Genomic DNA, 22,537 nt, shown 5'->3' with positions numbered 1-22,537 from the left:
GGGGAGGGGGGCGCGAGGACCGCGCGGGTGAGCTTCTCGAAGTCCTGCGGGGCATGGACACGGTCACTGGAAGGCCCAGCTGGGAACTGATTCCTCCGTACCGCTCACGTGTCTCCACGTCCATCACGACCAGGCTGCGTTCGCGCCGGGGGTTGGGGGGTGGGCACGCGTGTTTACACACCTTCACTCACCGGGACACGCAGTGCTCTAACCTCCCACAGCTGGGCCCCGACACGCGGCGCTGCGGCCTCACCCGTGGTCTCAACCGCACGGGCAGCCCGGCACGCGGAGCCCCGCGAGGGCAGAGGCCGCAGTGGGAAAATCTGGCCCGACCCCGCTGCGCCAGCGGTTCCCCTTCTGGACCACGGAGACCACGGAAGGCCACACAGACATGTGGGGAGCGCTACGGGTACCTTGAAAAGCCCTGCTTCTGGCCGGGGACGCGGTGGTGCAAAAGGCGGAGCGGCAGGGGGTATCCCAGGACAGAACTTTATTGCAACGCGGGAGGGGGTGCAGGACTAGGACTCAGGCTCTGGGGCTGGGGGTGGCTTCTCGTCATCAGGAGGACAATCGATGAAGTCAGCCAGCATGGCAGCCGTGTCATCCTGCTCCTTTTAGGGACAAAGACGTAAGATTGGAAACAGTCTCACACACACACACACACACACACACACACACACACAGCAGCAGCCCCCCACCCCACCTTCCCGCCCACCTTCTCCTGGAGGGCTGCCGTTGCCGTCTCCAACTCCGTCTCCACGTCCTCTGCGACAGCTGTCTCCGCAGGGGGTGGCACCTTGTCACCCCCACTCTCAGTCCCCTCCTCCAGCAGGGTCGGGGGAGCCAAGGGCTCCTCTTCCATAAGCTCCTGAGGGGGTGGCCCGGCTGGGGGGCTCCCCGTGTCCCGTGGGCCCTCCCCCTGGGAGGGGAGCACCTCAGGGGCCAGCGTGGGGGCGGCCTCGGCTCCCGCCTCCTCCTCGGCCCCCGGCTCCTCCACCTCCAGCAGCAGCCCAGGTTCCCCTTCGGGCTCAGGCTGCACCTTGGGGGACTGGGCGGGGGGCAGAGCGGGGGCCGGGCTCGCGGGCGGAGGTCCGCCTTCTTCCACCGGGCCTCCTGCCGGGCCAAACTCCACCTCTTCCAGCTCCTCCAGCTCTTCCTCCTCCTCGTCCTCGTCCTCCTCCTCCTCCAGCTCCCCTTCCTCTTCCTCAAACTCCTCCTCAAACTCTTCTTCTTCCTCTTCTTCCTCCTCAAAATACTCTTCTTCATCCTCCTCTTCTTCCTCAAAGTCTTCCTCCTCCTCCTCTTCTTCCTCCTCCTCTTCCTCCTCCTCCTCCTCTTCCTCCTCCTCCTCATCACTGCTGTTGATGTTAATGACCGTCAGGTCCTCCTCCAGGGCGGGGGGGCCGCCGCTGCCAGGAGTCCCTTCAGGAACCAGCTGGGGGGGCGGCAGCGCCACCGGGCCAGGCACGGGGGGTGGCGGCGGGGGCGGCAGAGGCCCCGGGGCCGCGGGAAGCTCTTCAGGCTCCTCCTTGGCCGGCACAGGAGGGGAGGCAGTCGGTGGCCCGGCTGGAGCCACAGGTGGGGGTGTGGTGCCCGAGGGGGGGGGGCGGCAGGGGCGGCAGCCCCTCGGGCACGATCACCACACTGTCGTCTGAGTCGCTCTCCAAGGAGATCTCCACGTCGGACGCCTCCTCCTTATCGTAATGGACAAAGGCCGGTCTGGGCACTCTGCCCCCAAAAGTTTCATCCGGGGGTATAGCAGGTGGAGGAGTGCCGCTAGGGGCAAGGACGGGGTCCTCGTTTGAGCCTGCCCGGTGGTTCTCGGGGCCGGGAAGGAGCCGGGGGGGTACAGATACCAGGCCTGGGACAGAGAGGCCTAAGTGGTTGGCTGTGGCTGGAGGTCCGGGGCGCGTCGGAGGCATGGGACCTGCCGATGGCATGGGGCCCGCCGACGACATGGGGCCCACCGAGGGCATGGGACCCACCGAGGGCATGGGGCCCGCGGTATGGAAGGGGGGGGCCCTGAATGGAGATGGGGCCTCAGGAGGGGGAACTGGGGCAGGTGTGGGGCAGGCGGGGCCCATGGACTGCAGGGGAGGAACCCGGGGGTGGGTCAGGGCAGCACAGGTCACCAAGGCTTCCGAACAGAAAGACGACACCTAAGCGAGAGGCAAAGCACAGGTGTGAGCATCAGGCAGCAGAGAAGGCGGTCCCCGGTTTCAGACACAGGGGACCCCAGACACCCCAGAGGTGGGCGCGGCCCCAGGGAACAGCTACCTCGAGGCTGTCCTCTCGCTGGCCGAGGGAGAAGGCTTGCAGGGCACAGGCGAGGGGAGGCGGGCAGCGGGGCGAAGGTGCCAGAAGCAGGGCCAGCAGCAGGCGGTAGAGCTCCCGGCGGCAGCGGGAGCTGGTGTAGGGGGAGCTGCCCAGGACCTCGCCCTGCTGGACCCCCATGACCAAGGGCAGGACCAGGTCATGCAGTCTCTGGAAAGAACGCAGAGCGCGCTTACAGACGCTGCCGGGCCCACCCGGCCCTCCCGCAGGGCCGGCTCCCAGCGTGCTCCCCGTGCAGAGCAGGCCCCCATCTCACTGACCCTGTGAGTCTCCTCCTTGATGAGGGGCCCGCACATGAGGACGGTCCGGCTGAGGCCTGCGGAAGGAGGGGGCGTCTCGGGTTGGGAGCACGTGGCCCACACGCAGCCTCAACAGCGGCCGACCTGGCCAAGCCGCCTGACGACTCCGCTCCGGAACGGGCAGCACGGGGCCCGGACCACATGCGACAAGCGCGGAGACATGCTGCACACGTGCGCCCGTGGATTCGGGGAGGGGGGCGGGCCGGGAAATACATGAGCCCCAAAGGGAAGTCCCCCAGGACCGCGCAGCACCGACTCTCCCGACCGTGACAGCGGGAGGCCCCGCCAAGCGGCCACGTGGGGAGACCGGAAGCTCCACAGGGAGGCCCCCACCCTGAGCCGCGAGAGCACGCAGCACAGAGACACAGGCGGAGCTGCATGCGAGCCTGCGGGGCCAGCAGAAGGGCCCGGGGACCCCTCTGGGGCAGGAGCCCGCCCTGTCCGCCCCCCACCCCCACACCGATGCCTGGGGCGCCTCTCCCACCTCTCAGCGCGGCCGCACACACGTCGCTGTTGGCGTTGCTGTCCCCTTTCCGGTGGCTGGGCGGGGCCATGGCCTCCCCCATATCCAGCTTCAGCTTCTTGGGAGCGCTGGGCTTCCCGGCCTGCAGCCCCCCATCCGGGCTCCCCCGCGGGCTGCGCAGCTGGCGGTGGAGGCAAACTTAAGTCACCGGCCCGGCGGACACGGAGACAGCGTCTGGCGAGCAGGCTCGCTCCAGCGAGGGCGCCGGACGAGAGCGCTGGGCCAGGAGCAGCGCCCTCACTCACCTTTAGAGCATCGGCCGGCGGGGAGATGTCACTGAGCAGGTGGGAGAGCAGGGCCTCCCCCGAGGCGCCCCCCTGCAGCACGCCCGCCGAGGCCCCGCACACCTGCACCCACAGCTCCAGCACGGCATACACCTTGGTCCGCACGGTACTGCGGGAGGAGCGGAGAGCAGCCGTGAGGGGGCGCCGCAGGCCGGGTCCTCCTCAGGGCCCCGGACCCACCCTCTCCTGTCTGTGCCCCCCTTCACGGTCACCTGTAAGGCCTCTCCTGGCCTGGAGAGAGGGTATCCCTACCAAAGTTCCAGGCATTGAGGACCTGGGGAAGCAGGCGGCTGATGAGGGCCCCAAAGCGCAAGAGACGGCCTCCACACCTGGGGGTGAGGACAGAACGGTGACCTCCCGTCCCAGCACATCCTCGTCCCTTCACTACACCCCGCCCCCTCCCACTCACGCGAGGATGAGCGCGGAGAGCAGGTCCAAGGCATCCAGGTGGATGGAAGGCAGAAGCAGCAGCCGCAGGGGACCGTCTCCAAGCAAGCTCTGCGGGAAACACGGCAGGAGTGAGGGCGGGGGAGGAAAGGGAAACACGGAGACACACGGACCCAGAGACACCTGTACACAGGAAGGAACGGTCCCCACGCCCAGCTGGCCCAACCAGACCGATGCCGTCCTCTAAACCAGACCCGGGAGAGAGGATGACAGGGAGCACGGCTGAACCTCTCCGCAGGGACCCAGCAGAGCCCGGGTTCACCCTCCCCCGAGGAAGCCTCTGCTGGACGCATTCCGAAAACCGGGAGCGAACCCGCCCGATGGGCACGTGTGTCAGGACAAGCACAGGGAGCACTGGCATCCGGACGGAGGGAAGGGGCTGGCCGGGGCAGCCTCAGGGGGGACAACGCTGCGGGCGCCTGTCTCCCACGCTGCCCTCCTGCCGCCCAGGGCCGGGGCCGGGGCCAGGCTGCGAACTGCGCGCCAGCGGCACTCACGATGTTCTTGGCACTGATGCTGAGGGTCCGGCAGATGACGTCCAGGATTTCCTGCACGGGGACGGACACGGGAGCCCCGAACTCGGAGCTGAAGAGGAGGAGAGCAGAGAGATCCTCGGCACAGGCTCCCCAACGTGACCCCACACCCCCCCACGTCTCGTCTCCCACGAGCACCGCACCCCGAGCCCAGCCCCGCCCCGGCGCAGCCCCTTCCCTCCGGCCCTCGCTCACACCTGAGCATGAGCCCCAGGCAGCGGGCCAGGCCGCAGAACCGCTGTCGGAGCCGCAGCAGCACGTGGGCGTCCCCGTCCTCCGAGGGCGTGAGTAGCACCTCCACCCCGGGGCCCTCATACTGCACAGGGGCTGCACGGAAACACAGGGACTCCGCACTCCGAGGCCCTTCGTCCGTCCCCTTCCTCCTCCCTCGGGGAAGGGGACGCACGCAGCTGGGAAGTCCTCTGTGCTGCCTCCCCAGGCCGCCCCAGCTCCCTCCGGCCCCCCGCCTGCCGGCCATGGCCCCTACCCGTCTCTGCTCCCTCGTACAAGGCCCCCAGCAGGCTGTGCAGCGAGGCCAGCAGGCTGTGCAGCTCTTGCTCCCAGCTCTCCGTGTGCTTCAGGCCCTGGGAGAAGCCGGCCCCTAGGGAGGGCAGCCTGGAGTAACACTCGCAGGCCAGCTGCAGGAGAAAGGCCGGAAGCGGTCAGATGGGGCTCCAGCCCAGCCGCAGAGCCCCCCGACCCCCACGTGCCAAGAAAGAGAGCTCAGAGGGAAGCAGAAAGGACAGCGAGGCAGGAAGCCACAGACGGGAGCTGGAGGCAGAAGTCGCACTGTGTGGACCGTGTGCACGAAACGGGAGGGAAGAGGGAACACAGTCCCATGGTGGTGAGAGAGAGAGCCGGGAGTAACAGAAGCTCCAGCTCAGATCCCCAGGCTCTCCACCTCCCTCCCTTCCCTTTACCTGCTGGAGCTGAGGGCTCAGGGCATCCACGCGGGACAGGAAAAACGAGGCCAGCTTGCCCTGGGTCAGGGGAGAGAGAGGAAGAGGCTGGTGAGTCCGCTCCAAGGGCCAGAGACGAACACCCTGTTTGCCGCCAGCAGCAGAACGTGAGCCTTTCTCTCTCCTGCGGGCACGGGAGGCACAGCACCGGGCGGGAGCAGACCTGCTGACCGTCAGCCCTCGTCCTCGGCTCGCTTCCCTGTTCAGCCCCACAGACATCAGGCTCCCTCCTGCCCATTTCCGCAAAATGACAGTCCTCTCCCTCCAGCTTCAACGAGACGAAGGTCCGAGCCGGGAAGGGAGGCCCCAGGCAGGGGTGAGAGGGCAGAGCCAGGTCAGCACGGGTCAGTGCAGCCCATCCACGGGCAAACCCCCTCTCGGCGAGCCGCGGGAAAGCCACAGGTTACCTGGGGCTAGAATCAGAGGGGCCTGTGAACGTGGCCGGGAAGAAGTATTTTTACCGTTTCGCTAACCTGTGAAACGCACGCCTCTCTGAAGCAAGAAGGTGGACAGAGAACCCCGCGCATCGGCAGCGTCCCTGCCGCCAGGAGAAAGCACGCGTTTTCACTCGCGCTGTAATTAACAGGCACCCTGAGACACGGGCCACGGGCACCACTAACCTGACGTTTCAGGAGCTGTTAGATCCACGACCCTGTCGTCTGACGTGCTCACGACGACACACACCCTGCTCTCCCACGATTGCTTAAGACACGCGTTTCCACCAGATCCATCTCCCCTGAAAGTCTGTGCTTTAGGAACTTAAAAGCACTCGGGAAGGGTCTGCGGCACAAACAAGGGCCTGAACACTGAAGTGGACACAGGAGTGAAATGGGACCCCGGCTCTGGGGGAAGAGAGAGGGCTCAGGAGGACCCGAGACGTAAGCCCCCAGGGGGCGGGCGCTGGGGGGCAGGCCGGGCATCCACGGTCAGACCGGACGGGAGGCGCATGGTCAGGAGCACACAGAGGCCCTGGCCCTAGGCTGGGGAGTACGGCCCCGTGGGGGCGGGGGCATCTCGGCACTAGGACGACCCTGCAGACGGAGCATCGCTGTGGCACCAGGCACGCGGCAGGGCCCTCCGGACGGAGGCCAAGCCGCCCAGCCTCCCTCCCTCCTGCCCCGTGGTGGGAGCGCGTGCTTTCCCACATCACACTTCGGGACTGACCGCCAGGCAAGCGCTGTTCTCGCGGATCCCAGGTTACAAGGCCTAGAACCACTCCCCATGGGACCCGGAGGGCACTTTCCCGCCCAATGTGGGAGGGTTCGGAACACTTCAAACCAAGAACAGCAACCGCCCACACGTCTGATTCCCCCGCTTCCCCGAGGACGGCGTTTCCTAGAAAGCGGCAAAGGCCCGACTACAGCGGCGTCCTGCCCTCTCAGTCCGCTCGGGCTCACGCTTTCCCCCCACGAGACCGCGGCGCAGAGCTGGGCTAAGGCCCACAGAAGGGTGCGCCCGTGAGCGCGATAAAGCACGGCTCGGGGACAGGGCCCCGAGCACAGGTCTGCCCCCGAGGCCCCACAACTCGCACGGAAGCAAGGCCTCCCGCGAACGCTTCACTTGTAGCCACAGGGCATGGCCCACACGTCTCAGTCCATGGACTCCTCGTCACCTTGGCGAGGAGAGGCAGGGCCCCTGCGGGGCTGACTTCCCATCTCGGGATGCCCAAGGGGCAGCATCTGGGAGGAGGCACCCTGGGCTGGGAGACCCCCGCTGCCCTGGGAGCTTCCAGGAACGAGCCAGAGGACAGACAGACACTCCAATGGCGCTAATCCGTCTGAGTCCTGGCTGCAAGATCCTCCAAGTACAAACCGCCCCGGGAGCCTTGCACGGATTCCTATCTGACGCGCTGGCAGCCAGCGGAGCCAAAGTCCTCCGCTGGGGCCTTCTCCAGATGACACTTCATTCTTAGCAAAACACAAGCACACACGCCCTGCAGCAACATCTGGAAGTCCTGCTGTTGGCTCTGGAAAGGGCCCTCGAACTTCTGGCCCAGACTGCAGAAACTCAGGGACGGACTCCCTCTGTGCTCACAGGGACAGCCAAGAGGCACCAGCACGGGAACCACCGGGCGTCCCAGAGTCCCCAGCGATTCGAATCCTGACCGCGCAGTGACACCGTTTCTCCCTGCGTCTCACAGGTGGGGGGCCGGGGGATGCGGGCAGACACAGAGACACCCCCTCGGCGCCAAACCAGCAGAGCCCCGCAGGAACCCCTCACCCCTCCGACCAGAGCGGGCTCGGGCACGAAGACCCAGCCTGTGTCATCTGAGCAGCTCATTTACAGAGTTTTTTAGAAGAAAGGCAGAGTTTATGGAACTTGGTAAAACTGTAGTTTAAAAAACAAAACAAATAAAAACCTTGTATGGGTCACGACGGAGAGAGTTTAGTCAGGAACATGTGTTAATATAGAGAAGAAGTAAGTCAGGAAGGCTTCCTGGAGGAACCGGCAAGAGCTGAAGGCACCAAGTGAAACAGGATGGGAGGAAAACGGGCAGGGCAGAAAGGGGAGGGAGTCTGGGTTAAGAGCCTAGGCTTCGGCACCAGACACGGTTCGGATCTTCACGGATCTCAGGCTAGTTTATCTGTGAGCGTTCAGTGCCACGAGGTGGCGCGGTCCCATCTGTGGAGTCAGGTGACCATGCACTCAGCAGACGGGCTCAGAAACCTCCGCTATGGGGCCTGAGCTCAGAGGGCGAGCGAGGGTTGCGCGGATGGCAGAGGACTTTCGCTGAATACTTACTTTGAGAGAGCCACAGGCCCGAGGAAAGTAGGTCATGCAGGCCTTCATTCCCTCCAGCGCCGAAAGCTCACACTGCGGGCAAGACAGGAAGTCAGGCCGAGGCGCAGAGCCCGACGCCACCCGGACCCCACGCGCACGCCACCACCCCTCACGGTCCCCCCGCACACTGTCCTTGGCCCTCCCTCTCCGCAGCTCTCCCGCCTGCTCCCTGCACTCTAATCCGTGGGAGGGTCCAGGAGGGCTCTCACCTCCGGCCTGAGGCCCAGCAGGGAGGTGAGGAGGCCGGGGAGGTGGTTCATGGAGATGTCCCGGAAGAGCGTGGGCAGCTGGGCCGCATACCGGAGCAGGTCCCTCAGGACGGCCACGGCCAGCTCCATCGTGGGGGGCGGGTCCTGAGACTAAAAGCAATGACACCCTTGCTCCCGAGCTGGCCTTCGCCGTCGCCGAGAGGTGGGGGCACGGAGGTAGGACAGCAGGGGGCCGCTGAGAAACACCACGGCTACTGTCACCGTCGCCCGCAAATCCACTAGGGATCCCGGGAACCCAACGTGGCTGTTTGTCTACAGAAAGGACATGGGTTTGTGCTTTCTATCACGGGTCTCCGGGGGTCCTGAAATGTGTTCAGAGAGGAAACAAAGCCAGGCCTTACAGAGCTGACTAACGGGGCGATGTGGAGTTTCTGGTTCTCCCGACTGTGCTTCCCTGCTAGGAACGGCGGAGAGAAATTCTCACCCTGAAACAGCCTCGGCCACGACGAAACCGCCCCATGTCGCCAAGCGGGCTTCTGCCTGGCTCACACCTACCCTGGACTCACGCAGAAGAACAGTCTGGCTTTAGGACTTCCCTGGAAAATTAACATGTACTACGGAAAACAGAGCTCAGCGACAGTGAGACGGGGGAGGGGGAGGGGCAGCTGGGCGCCGGGCATGGAGGAGGGCAGGCGACGTGATGGGCACTGGGTGTTCCACGCAACTGATGAACTGCTGACGTCTACACCCAAAGCTAACGATGTGCCGGATGTTGGCCAATTGAATTTAAATTAAAAAGAAAAGAAAGAAAGAAAGCATGGGGAGGGGGGCCCTCCAACACTGCCCAGTATCGCCACTGCATTTCGGTCCGGGTAACCCGGCCCTCCACTCACACCTTCTCCCACCGCTGCCACCTTCACAGACAACGGAAGCCCGGGGACGGGCAGGAGTTCCCGGCCAAGCCTGAACCCCCCCTTTGTTCACACCACCCTCCCCCCAATCCTGTCACCCTGCGTGCGGACAGTCCCCCCTCCTCAGAGCCTGCCACTGTCACCCAGCGCCTGTCTCGCACACTCCCCTCCATAAACACCCCTCCCCGCGCCCCACCCAGCACACCCCCAGCAGTCACTCCGCAATTCCTCTCCTTCCGTGAGAGCCCACGTCTGGAAAGGACTGTCTGGCTCCCCCAGTGCCATCCATTCTCCCAACCTCACTGTCCGCGCTCCGCTCATGTCCTCACCCGTGAGCTGCTAAATCTGAAACACGGTATTCTGTCCTCACCTCCCTCCACCTCCAAGACGCAGAAACAGACGAGTCCTGCCTCCTCCCTCCAGGCCACCCACCCCACAGCCCTGCTATCCTGTCTGCCGTGCAGTCTCGGCGTCCTCCCATCCCTGGCCATGTAAGCGGGCACACTTCAAATCCCGGCCGCGAAAGTACCGAGTCCACCCTCATCCTCAACCGCCCTCTCACTGCCACCCCGACCCTGCCGAGCCCGCGGGCCGATGCTCGCACCAAGTCAGGGCTATGCTCCCTAAGCGAGGGCCGAGGCCTTCCTCCCCGGGCTGCCACCCCTCCCCTGCACCTGGCCGTCCTGCGCCCTGAAATCCGGGAGTCACCCTGGACACAGCCGGTCCCCCGTCGGGATCTGTCCACTTTGCCTCTAACCCCCTCCTGAACGCCATCTACTTCTCATTTCCGCGGCCGCCTCTCCAACCCAAGCTACCAGGACGTTTCCCCTCCGCGTGCTTTCTGCTTGCAGTCTGGCTCCCTTCTAGTCCTTCCCCTACACAGCGGCCACGGGAGTACTTCCAGACAAAAACCTGATCACGTCAGCACCACCACCATCTCCTCCTCACCCCTACTCGAAACCTGCCCTGAGGGGGAGCCTCAGTCTGTTACGTGTCGGCCTTCAGCTCAGGTCATGATCCCAGGGCCTTGGGATGGAGCCCCATGTCAGGCTCCCCGCTCAGCCTGCCGCTCCCCCATACTCTCTCTCAAATGAATAAATAAAACCTTAAAAAAAACCCAAAGAACCCAACCACCCACCTTCCATGAATTCCCAGGGTTCTAAGAAGAAAAACAAGCTCCCTGACACGCCCAGGCCAGCACACACGGTTTGGTCCCCACCTCCCTCCCTCTCCAGGGGCATCTCATCGACCCCACTGAGCCACACCAGCTCGCTTATAAATCTCCAAAGGGGCCAAACTCGTCTCCTCTCAGGGCTGTCGCACACTCACCACATGTCCTTAGCCCAATCGGCTCGGAAAAGGCCTCCCTCAGCCACTGGCCCACCGCGGTCCCGTCTGGGTCAGAGTCTCTGGGACGTGCTCCCAGAGAACTGCGCTCTTCACCCCCGGCACCTGCTGCGGCACGTCACTTCACACCCACTGCACCTCCTTCTTCTGGGTCTACGCGGGCTCCACGCCCAACCCGGGCTGGAAATGACCGCCCTCTCCTGACAGAGCCGCCAGGCCCCACCGGACGCTTATTCCGGCCAAGGCTCTCCCGCCAGAAAAGGGCTCAGCGAACTCTGGTGTGTGGGTGCCCGCTTGTGCACGGCCCACAAATTACAAATGACTTGGAAAAGAAACAAAATGCGACAGAAACCGTATGTGGTTTGCAAAGCCTAAGGCGTTTCCGGTCCGCAGCCTGGAGCAGGAGGCACAGACCGTGCGGCCGCCGCGTGGAGCGCCCGGAACTACCGAACACGGCATGTCCACGGTGCTTCGACGGCAGAAGTTCCCCTCAAGAGGAGTCTGGCCAAAGACAGGATAGAAAACCACCTCCGATTACTTTGTCGAGGGGGAAATAAAAGGAGCCCGTGGAGGTGACACTCTCAAAACGACCCCGACGGTCAGCAGCGTGATCTAGAGATTTCCAAACAGACGGAATTCTCATCATACTGAGGCCTTCAGCACCTGCTCGGCGTAACGATCTGAGAAGTTTCCAGCGGTTTAAAAATTCAGAGACTGATTAAAACTGGCTGAGAGCTGAACATGATCACCCACGTCCACAACTACGTAAGTAAAGGACAATAAGCCGCGAGAGCAATACGGAGGGTTAAAATGCTCTGGCTGCAGGGGAAAATTAAGACAGAAGAACTACAACAAAGTAACTTTTCCCTCTGATGTGTGGGTCCGTGCATGTCTGCAACGGGCTCCACGTAAGTACGATTTACTGATCTGCCCCGAATCCATCCTCAGAAAATAGGAATACCATCACTGGAACGAACAATCAGGGAATGGCTGACATGGAGTATTTGCTGAATAAAAGTTTTTTTTTTTTTTAATTACTATCTGCAAACATATATATACTTCATGGAAAGTTCCCCAACACCCCATGTTAGACTGAGCGCCATGCCCGCGGGGGACCAGGGTCACCTGACCACTGTCCCCCCAGAGCTTAGCACTCAGCCCCCAGTGCTCAGAATGTGCTTGCTGAAGAACTGAGCGGGGACACCATCAAAGCATGTAAGAGCAGAAAAAACTGAAAATGTTAAGAGAGAAAGAAAAGAGCCACAATAAATAAATAAATAAATAGTAAATAAATAATAAATAAAATAAATAATAAATAAATAAACTACCTGGAGGAAGGAACTTTCGAGATGTCGGTTGTTAGAAAAGCAAGCAAGAAAGTGAAATCGGTCAGTGGTTACAGTGTGTGAAAGGTCGATGTCCGGGAATTCGGGGATGTCAGGGATGTCGGGGGATGTCCGGGCCAGGGCCTGAGGCATGGCGGCGGGGGGCGGGGTTCAGAACCCTTACCTGCAGGACCTGCTGAATGCTCCGGAGCCACGACACGCAGTGCTGCTGGAACATCTCCGTGGGGCTCTCCCCCACCAGCAGGGACAGCAGACACAGGCCCTCAAACCTGACAAGAAAGCAGCCAGTGACAACGCGCAGCGGCAGCCGCGCTCCCGAGGACACTGGCCACCGTGCTGGTGTGCTCGCGGGGCCAGAGCAGACGCCACCTCCAGACCCTCGGAGCTCTGTAACTCCAAGGATGCTGTCAGGGCGGGGTGAGGCGTGGGCAGCAAGGAAGCAAGGAACAGAGGGGATCCCAGGTGGGACGCCCCGGGGCCGGAGCAGGCGGGGCTCACCCCAAGGGAGCCCATGCAAAGAAGGAAACTCTCCACCCTCTCCATGGGGAAGTCTCTTGAGTCCACGGGGTGGCGACAATGGATGGACGGGCAGAAGGACAGCCTGCCTCTTAAGGGAACATCACCCTGGAGAGAAAAGAGGCTTAATGACTCACCGAGTTTTGATGGAACCGAGCCGAGCGTTACTGAGACCCACCAAAGCGCCGACGGCTGACAGGTTCTGGTGGCGAAAACGGAGACACAGTCAGCATTAGGACGCTGCTAATGCCAGGGGGGCGCTTCTCCAGGCCCCATCCTGCCGTCACTCCTCCTCTGAGGCCCGAGGCCCCATTTTCAGCAGCTGACACACAGCGGCCTGTGCCTCAGGCTCTCCTCCAGGCCGTCCCGCCTGACCCCTTGTCCCACCTCCCACCCAGCAGGCTCGCGCCACACAGAGGACAACCCAACTCATCCCAGCGACTGGCCTCCCTCAGCTCAGTGTCCCTGGACAGTGCCCAGCACAGAGCAGGTCCCGCACACGCTTGCTGGACTGACGCTGACCTCATCTGTCACCCTCTTCCCGCACCCCCAAGTCTCCTCGTCCTGTTCCCGGCTCCCCGAGAGCCGTTAGCTAAGCCAACACAGAGCCAGTCAGCCAGAGCCTCCTTCCCTCATTCAGGGGGACCCTGAGACAGGTTCCCTGCCGCCCTCCCGCGGGAGCCCCTCCGCCCCCTGAAAGGCCACGCTCCTCTCGTGGCCACTGGACCTGCCTAACTGTGCTCATCAGTCTTCTCCCAACAAACACGCTGTGCGCGGAGTCAGAGAAAGGGATCCAGCGCCGCGCAAAACGAACAAGGTCGCTGCTCCGAGGAAGGGAGTGTTTATTCACTTGTTCAGTCAACACGGATGCAACGTCCACTTCACGTGGAACGTTGTCGCAGGGGCCGGGGAGCTCGTATTCCAGGAGCGGAGGCAGGAGACAACGACCACACACACAGCAGTACTCTGGACGGCGCAAAGGGCCGTGGGGCAGAACGGGGCAGAACACGGCAGACTCGGGAGGGAGCGGACTGCCTGGCATAGGGAGAGAGACCGCGCTTCACGCGGAGCCGGCACGGAAACCGTCTCTAAAACACCACTCGCGCGGTGACGGCAAGACGCATTCCCATCCGCACACCCTGCTGATGGGAATGTAAGAGGGCGCAGCCACTTTGGAACATTCCGGCAGCCCCTCCAAAGGCCCCACAGCACACGACCCAGCACCTCCACACCCAGGGACACGCCCAAGAGAACGGAAGAGGAGAGACAATCCAAGGGCCCAGCAACTGGCGAACGACCACTGAATGTGACATATCCACGCCACAGAAGAGTAAGAAGTTGTGAGACATGGACGAACATTAAAACCATGATGCTACATGACAGATGCCAGACCCAGAAAGCCATGTGCTGTGGCATTTATTTATGTGAAACGGTCGGAGGAGGCAAAGCTAGAGACAAGGAAGGAGCGGCTGCAGGGAAACGGGCAGGGACCCCGAGGGCACAGGGCTTCCTTCTGGAGCGATGACATGTTCTAAACCCCATCACCGGTGCAGGCGGCGGAGCGCGCGACTCTTGATCTCGGGGCTGAGAGTTCGAGCCCCACGTGGGGTCTACAGATTACTTAAAAAATAAAACCTTTAAAAGAAATAATAATACAATAAGTAAATGAAATTGATGACAGTGACGGTGGTGCTAGCTCTGCAAAAATGCTGCAGAACAGCACGGAGGCGAAGCGCGGCCAGGGCAGCAAGAGCGCGCGAGAGGCGGACGTCAGCATAGGGGAAGGGCCCGGGGCAGGGCAGAGGTCTCAGGGTCGTGCGGGCCCCGGTGACCTGTACTCTGAGTAAGATAAAGGCCAGGGAGGGAGAACGGGACACAGTGACGTTATCTAACTTAGATGTACGTTTACAACACACCTGCCGCACTTGGGCGGCTCCCTGGGAAGCAGGTGCGGACGGCGGGAGGCGCGGCTTAACCAGCATGGTAACGCAGGGGACGCAGGGCCTCAAACTCCGATCTCTCCTGAACAGAGCGCTGACAGGACGGGGTAACAAACCGGACATGGGGGAAGACAGAGAAGAGGCACAGACAAATCCGAGATTGTTCGCTTGAGCAACTAGGCGGATGGCATGGCGGTTCCTAAAACTGGGACTCTGCAGGGGGCGCGGGCTGCGGGGGCAGAATCCCAAGTCCGGCCCCAGACACCTGCTAACATCAGAACGTACGTGCCAGGGGCGCCTGGGTGGCACAGCGGTTAAGCGGCTGCCTTTAGCTCAGGGCGTGATCCTAGCATTCTGGGATCGAGCCCCACATCAGGCTCCTCCGCTATGAGCCTGCTTCTTCCTCTCCCACTCCCCCTGCTTGTGTTCCCTCTCTCGTGGCTGTCTCTATCTCTGTCGAATAAATAAATAAAATCTTTAAAAAAAAAAAAAGTACGTGCCAAACAGGCACGTGGCGGGCAGGGATGGGGTGAGGAGCGATCTTGGTTGGAGCATGAATTTGGGACGCTGTCAGCCGCGGCCTGGGTCAGCTCCCCAGGGAGAGTGTGAAAGAGAGGAAAGCAGTACGAGCACGGGGTTCGTGGACAAACGCTGAGAGGCGGGAGGCAAGGAGGAACCAGTGAAGGCTAGAAAGGACGGACCGGAACAGTGACCAGAGAACCAGGACAGTGGTGTCCCAGAAGCCGAGAGAAGTTTCAAGAAGGAAGGAGGGATCAACTGTATTAAATGCTGCAGGCCCGGTGGTCACGGGTGGCCTCCAAAAACTGCCACACGACAAAGTAAAGGGGTGAGGCTGGAAGCCTCAACGGCAGGACTTCTAGGGGACGGCCACCGTGGGAATGTTCATTCAGGGAAGAATCTTTCCTGGATAAAGCACGAGGGCAGAAGGCTGACAAGACACGCGACATTTCTATACTCTCCCCGCAGGACCCTTCTTAGTTACAGAAAGAAAAACCACCACTTCACAGTGAAGAAACCTGGCAGACGCCACCTCAACCCAGTGATCAAAGTTGACACCAGCAACGGGACAGAGACACCATGTGCCCCCCCACTGTGATGCACCAAAAACGACATCTTGCTGCAGGATTCCTGCCGAAAACACAACCTGCGTCAAGCACCAGGAACCCGCACTCACAGCACACTCGGGGAGCCTAAAAAAGCAGCACCCTGTAACCCCTCGGAAACGTCCGCTCTTCAGACGAAGCTGGAGCAGCGGCTTCGGTTAAAGGCGTGAGAAATGGGGCTCCTGCACGGAACCCCGGACTCCAGCTCTTCTGAAAGACACTTTCAGGACAAGTGACAAGACGCAGGTAAAACCTGAGGGTTCGGGGATTTACTGGGTCAACATGGGACCTTCTGACTTTGATGGGGGAAGCGTGGCGATGACGCAAGGGCACGTCCTCATTTCTAAGGCAATACAACCTGGAGGATTTACCGATGAAAGGGCATCATGCCTGCCACTCACTCTCACAAGGACTCGGGAAAAAGGTGCAAAGGGTCATGAAACAAACGTGCATTTAAGATGCTGACATTCGGGGCGCCTGGGTAACTCGGCTGGTTAAGTGATCGATTCTTGGTTTCGGCTCAGGTCATGACCTCGGGGTCATGGGATCGAGCCCCATTCATCAGGCTCCGTAATCAAAGTCAGCTTGTCCATCTCCCTCCCTCACCCTCTAAAATAGATAAATAAATCTTTTAAAAATCAATAAATAAAATGTTGACATCTGGGGAATCTGGGTGAAGCGTATATGGGAATTCGTTCAAATTTTTCATAAACTTCAAGTTATTTTAAAGCAATGTTACTAAAAAGAAAAAAAAAAAGAAGCATCGGAGACAGCAAGTGCAAACAATTCTTTTGAAGAGTCTTGCCACGAAGAGATGGGGCAGGAGACGGCGGGGCGAGGAGGGGGTGTTAACAGCAGCTCTGAGCAGGGCGCCGATGACATGCTCCGACAGAGGGAAGATCTGATGCAGTGGGGGGACAGGGGCTAGATCTCGTGCAGGAGCAGAGGGCTGGCCGGAGACAGGGGCATGGACCAGCTCAGCCCTCGCCGCAGGAGGGAAGGCAGAGCGTCAGGGGCACAGACGCAGTGAAGCTGGCAGATCCGGCGGTGGCGGGAACCCACAGGACTGCCCATCCGACTGCTTCTATCTTCTCGGTGAAACGGAAGTCAGTCATCAACTAGGCGCGAGGGTGCAGAGTAGTCCGAGGCCGTCCATGAAAGCGGAAGTGCCGCAGGATCGCCGGGCCACCCAAGGGCGCACGTGAGGCGAAGACTCCCGTGAGTTCTAAGCGAGACCACTCAGCAAGGACACCTGTCCTGCAGCCACACGGAGCCGCGCAGGTCCAGGTACAGGATAAACAGACACACTGACCACACACGTGGTGTTGCCAGGCAAGTACGACAAAGGGAGAGGCAGGAAAGTGATTATAATGGAATTTAAACTGGGTAAGAAGGGAAGACAGAACGTGACAGATAATAAATAGGTTAATTCCCTTCGAATGGTGATAAATGCTAGGAAGAAAACAGAACAGGACAATGTGGGAGAATGCCTGAAATGGGACGGGGTGGTCAGGAAAGACTCCTGTGAGTCTGAGACTTAAGACAGAAGCTGAGACTTTAGTGAGAAGTTCACCCTCCCATGAGTTTCCCGAATTTCCCCGCGGAAGAGCCTAGGAGCTGGTGAGCAATGGCCTCAGCATACTCTAGAAATGAGGTTCGCCTGGGCTCCTGGGGCACAGTCCAGACAGACAGGGAGTTGTACGAGATGAGGCCACAAGGTTAGCAGAGGCCACAGGAGGCAGGACCTCATGCAACGATACATTGTTCTGAGCAAGAGAATGTTGTCATCTTACTGATATAACCACATTTTTTTAAAATAGGCTCCATGCCAACATGGGGCTTGAACTCACAACCCTGAGATCAAGACTCACATGCTCTGTGGACTGAGCCAGCCCGCGCCCCTTTTACTGAGATTTTTAAACGGATCACTGGCTACTGACTGGAGAGTGGAACAGTACAAAGCCCTGGGGATCAAGGCAGAATAAGACATTCCACCCTTCTAAGAACGTGCAGTTACAGGGGAGACGAGATGTGGGATTTGCTTTAAAATGCTGGGGGAGGGGGCAGAGTTGGGAGGGTGGGCATGAAACCATGTTGGCAGAACGTGCATTGTTAAATTTGGGTGACGGGGACAGCATAGGGTGGGATGGCTCAAAATACTAATTTTTTTTAAAAGATTTTATTTATTCATTTGACACAGAGAGAGAGAACACAAGCAGGGGGAGAGGCAGAGGGAGAAGCACACTCCCCGCTGAGCAGGGAGCCCGATGCAGGACTCGGTCCCAGGACCCTGAGATCATAACCTGAACTGAAGGCAGACGCTTAACCCCCCGAGCCACCCAGAAGCCCCTCAAAATACTATTTGCTCTACTTTTGTGTAATCTTAAGTAAGTTCCATCTTTTTTTATTACACATAAAAATAAAACAAATCAAAGCCTAGCTGTTTGGTGTGAGGGAAGGAGGATGCATAAGCACGTGAAACGAATAAATACATCATTTCAATACGGTGTAAGAAAGGACGGCTAATCACAGGTGGTCTGGAAAGGTTTGCCAAAGGCAGTGAAAAGCACAGAACTGAAAAGATTTTTGTGGGGCGCAGAGAAGCAGCACAGGGAGGGACCCCAAGCAGAGAACAGTTAAGTCCAAAGGCCCAAAGCCATGAAAGCTCAGCTAGTGAAGGATTTTAAAACACGGCAAACGGGATCAGAATTTTACTTAAGGAAGTTCACTCCAGCTGCCGTGCGAGAAATGGATGAAATGCCGCCAGGACTGAGGCAAGGAGACAAGTTAGGAGACTTGCTGTCATCCACGCCAGAAACTGTGACGATCCGGTCTCACTGGGCCACTACTGAGTTCATAGCACCCATAGGAAAGCAAGTCGGTGATTCAGCCTAAACAGATGGCCCACTGAATGCATCTATTTGTCTTTCCGGTAACCTCCAAGCTCCAAGCCTACTTACTTACTTTCATTTCTTAACTCAGCTAGACTAGAAATTCTCCGAGGGAAAAAGACTAGGCCTATGCATCTACCCAGAGCCGAGAAACAATCGCTAACGCAGAACCGGTGCTCAGTTAAGTGTTTGAAGGAAAACGTACAGGGAAGCAAAGCAAACGCTCCAGAGAGCACCGCGAACCGAGGATCCAATACGGGACATTAGCAAGAAAGAAACATGGCACAGGCAGTATTAAAGGGGGAGTCTACTTTCCCACGTCACCTTTAGCTTTGCTCAAAATTCTACTAGGCTTTAGACTCTTGAGGAAAAAAAGCAAGATGCTGACCTCATGAGCTTGCCTTGAGGAAGGCGGAAAAACCTGAAAGGGACTATGAAAGAAACCACACACGTGTAGGCTCAAGACACAACATTTCAGAAATACTTAAGCCAGCGTGAACTAGAAGAGGGGGACTGAGAAGAGAAAATGCGTAATCAGCTCCCACCTCCCAAAGTGGGCTGAGATAGCAGAGGTGTAGTTCTGTCACCCTCAATAGTGAGAAGTAACGTCCATATGAGCAATGAGACCGTCCCTGATAAACCTGGGCTAAGATCAGAGAACCACCCAGGGTTGGGACAACCCTCTTCCTGGAAGGAAGCACAACACTGGGAAGATCTCAGGAAGAAGACTGGACAAAGAAGACCTCACATATATGGATCTTGAGGGGTGGGTAAAATTTGGGGGGAGGGTTAGGAAACGAGGGAGGGCAGGGGCTATTAAAGGAGCACCCACCCTTAGACGTCATGTTGGACACATTATGTTTTCTTACGATCAGTGCCTTCATCTGAGAGAACGGGGTTCAAGCTAGGACAGGGGCAATGGAAAGGATATGGAAAGGAGCGGACAGATCTGAAAGCTACTTAGATAATAAAATCAAGAGGGCTGCAGAGGAGGAAGGCATGGGAGCGAGAACGTGTTTAGGATGACATCTGGGTTTCTAGTTTGTGGAACTGAATGGATGTTAGCATATAATCCTAAGGATCCTATCTACGCCAGTCTACAAACCTCTGCATGACCTGGGAGCTGCCCCCCCACATCTCACCAGCCTCACTGTGCCCACTCTCTTCCCCACCACCTCTGCACCCCACACACAATGCCCTTCTTTTCACTTCCTTCCTACCACAGGACTTTCCCATTTCCTTTCCCTAGCCAAACTCTACCCATCCGTGGAGGGGGGGGTCTCAGCCTAAACTCCAGTGCCTCAGGAAAATCTCTGCACTCTTCCAGCTCAGGTTAGAGGTCCCTACTACACGATTCTCAGTGTTTCAAGACATTTTGTTTCGTCGCCATTGCATCTCTGAGTGGAGCGCCCAGGGCTCAGCCTCAGTAAGAGCTCAGTCAGTATTTGTTGCCTACATCCATTTGCCCGTCCGAACAATCCCAAAACTAGGCACGCGAGGGGGAAGGGGGAAGAGCACGCATCTAGCGAGTGGCGGGGCCTGGAATCGAACCCACACCCCCAAGCAACTACCAATAGCCCAGCGGTGGAGCACTGAGGCCCTTCCTCTCTCCCCGGAGTTTCCGCCAACGGCGTGAATGTCGCCCAGACTGACACGGGCTCCGGCAAAAGCCCTCCCAGCCCTCCCAGCCCCACCTCCTCCTCCCCGCCCCCCGCAACGGCGGGGCTCCGCACCCCCCGCGCCCCCACAGCGGCGCCAGCTCCCCGGCAGGGCCGCGGGCACGCGGGCCGCACTCACCTGGGCCCCGCCCACCGTCCCATGCAGCCGCAGGAGGCACATGAGCCCAGGCAAGTGCGGGGCCGAGCGCACCGGGGGATGCACGGGCGCCACGGCACTCCCCGCGCGCGGCTGCAGCAACCCGGACACGCTCTCCAGCAGCAGCAGGCGGAGACGCGGGCCGGAGCCCACCGCCGACAGACCCCCTGTCCCGCCGGGCACCCCGGCCGCGGAGCCCGCCGAGGGCCCGCTAAGAACGGCTGCCGCCATCTTCGCCCGGGCTCCGGTGGTGGCGTGGCGCGATGACGCAAACGCACCGCGACGGGCGCCTGGTGGGGAGGGGGCGTGAGGAGGGGGCCGCGGCCCTGCGCACTGGGCGGCCGGGGGCGGGGCTCTGCGCGCCGCGCGCGAGGGAGCATGCGCGGGCGGGACAGCCCGGGCGCGGGCCGCGGGCGCTGCGCTCCCGGGGCGGGGCGGGTGGGCCACGTGGGCCGCACAAAAGGCGCGGGCGGCCGGGGCTGAGCGGAGCCGCCTGGGGCTCGGGACCTCTGGCTGTCCGCGCGGCTGGTGTCGGAGGAGCCGGACTCGCGGCCGCGCTCGGGGCCGTGTGTGCAGTGTGTGCAGTGACGGCTACGGCCAGGGCGCCGTCCGCGCGCGCTGCAAAAACAAGTTCCAACAGCCCCGGGCCTGAGGGAAGACTAGCCGTGGGTCTCCCCGAAGCCCTCCCCCGGTGCAGCGCCTGCCTTCCTGACGCCCGCTCTGTGCACGGACACGCAAACACGTAGTCTGTCTCGCAGGAGCCTGTCCCACGAGGTGACCATCGTGGCGTCTTCGGGCTGCTTTTCTAAACTGCAGTGCAATGGGTGCGCCAAGGTGTAATGGTGCTGCTGCGTACTTGAGCCGCTCCGCGTTTTCCCTGATGCCTGACTCTTGGCGTACTTTTCGTGCACAGGGGTGATCTAATAATACGAAAAAAAGTCAAGGCTAAGGGTCACCTGTATTTCCTCTCTTCCGGCCCCTCTGTCTAATCCGTCTTCAAGTCCGAAATACACCAACCGCGTACGGCTGTTTTTTCCTCCATCTCCAGGGCCCCTCTGGGCCCAGCCACCGTTCTCTCTCATCTGGTCTCTTACAATGGCCTCTCCATGGCTTCCCTCTTGGCCCTGTGTCGTGCCTTCTCTGCAAAGCAAGCAGAGTGGTCTTTACAAATGTGAGTCAGTTCCTGTGACTCCCTGCTTAAAGCCTTTCAGTGGCTTCCAAATGGGTGAATGAAGTTGCGTCTCTTCACTTGGGCTCCTAGAATCTATGTGATTTGACGCATACCCACCTCTCTGACCTCCACACATACTGCAAGTACCCTCAGTCTCCCTCTTTCCTCTCCTTGAGACAAACTAGCCTTCTTTCTGTCCTCCAGCAAGCCCAGTCCCACCGCAGGACCTTTACACATGCTGCTGCTTCTGCCTGGACAAATTTTTCTTTCAATCACTGATGCCATCTTGCCATCGTCAAAGAGGGCTTCTTTTTAAGTAGCTCCGGCGCCAAACTCCTTCATCCTTAACCACATCACCCTGCTTATTTTTTTTTAAAGATTTTATTTATTTGAGAGAGAGAATGAGAGAGCATGGGGTGGGGGGAGGGGTGGTCAGAGGAAGAAGCAAACCCTGCTGATCAGGGAGCCCTATGTGGGGCTCCATCCCAGGACTCTGGGATCATGACCTGAGCTGAAGGCAGACGCTTAACCAAGTGAGCCACCCAGGTGCCCCCCAGCTTTGCCTCTTGCTGGTTGTATAAGCCTGCAAGTTACTTAACTGTGCCTCCCCTTCCTCCTTTGTAAAGTGGGGGTCATTATAAAACCTTAATGCATAGAGCTGTGAGTATTAAACAGATATTTGTAAAGTGCTTGGAGCAATGTTTGGCACGTGGTAAATACGATAAAATGCTAACTGGTATTATTTATAGACCTGGGGTTTGATGTCTTAGGAGGCTTTTCCTAACGTCCAAGATTATAAAAGTATTTTCCTGTTTTTCTCCTAATACTTTTACAGTTTTATTCCATGCATTTAGATCTTTAACCCGTCTGGAATTTATTTTAAGGTGTGAGATGGAGATATCACTTTTTTTCTCCTGAATGAATAGCCAACTGTCTCAACCCAATTTAGTGAATATGCCATTCTTTCTCCATTGACTTGAAATGCTACCGTGTGGGTCCGTATCTGGATCCCAGATTCTCTTTCGTTGCTGTTTTCTATTATTGCACCAATAACACAATTTTAATTATTGTAACATAATAAAATTATCTTATCAGGTAAGACAAATG

General features: G+C 59.4%; 1 protein-coding gene across 1 annotated transcript; it reads right to left on the bottom strand.

Annotated features, from left to right (window-relative positions):
- Nucleotides 1-473: 473 nt before the first annotated feature.
- PELP1 (proline, glutamate and leucine rich protein 1) lies at nt 474-20,527 on the bottom strand. Its single transcript, XM_040629898.1, is given in 18 exon segments — nt 474-611; nt 716-1,607; nt 1,609-2,159; nt 2,278-2,484; nt 2,595-2,650; nt 3,118-3,277; nt 3,402-3,549; nt 3,653-3,769; nt 3,850-3,938; nt 4,385-4,472; nt 4,618-4,747; nt 4,908-5,058; nt 5,341-5,400; nt 8,122-8,193; nt 8,370-8,519; nt 12,137-12,242; nt 12,627-12,691; nt 20,242-20,527. Coding segments are annotated over 18 exon segments (3,384 nt in total). The 5' UTR covers nt 20,491-20,527; the 3' UTR covers nt 474-518.
- Between the last annotated feature and the right edge of the window lie 2,010 nt (nt 20,528-22,537).

The sequence above is a fragment of the Ursus maritimus genome, unplaced genomic scaffold (genome assembly GCF_017311325.1).
Source record: "Ursus maritimus isolate PB19 unplaced genomic scaffold, ASM1731132v1 scaffold_14, whole genome shotgun sequence".
NCBI lineage: Eukaryota > Metazoa > Chordata > Mammalia > Carnivora > Ursidae > Ursus > Ursus maritimus.
This window is presented reverse-complemented; position numbering and strand designations above follow the sequence as displayed.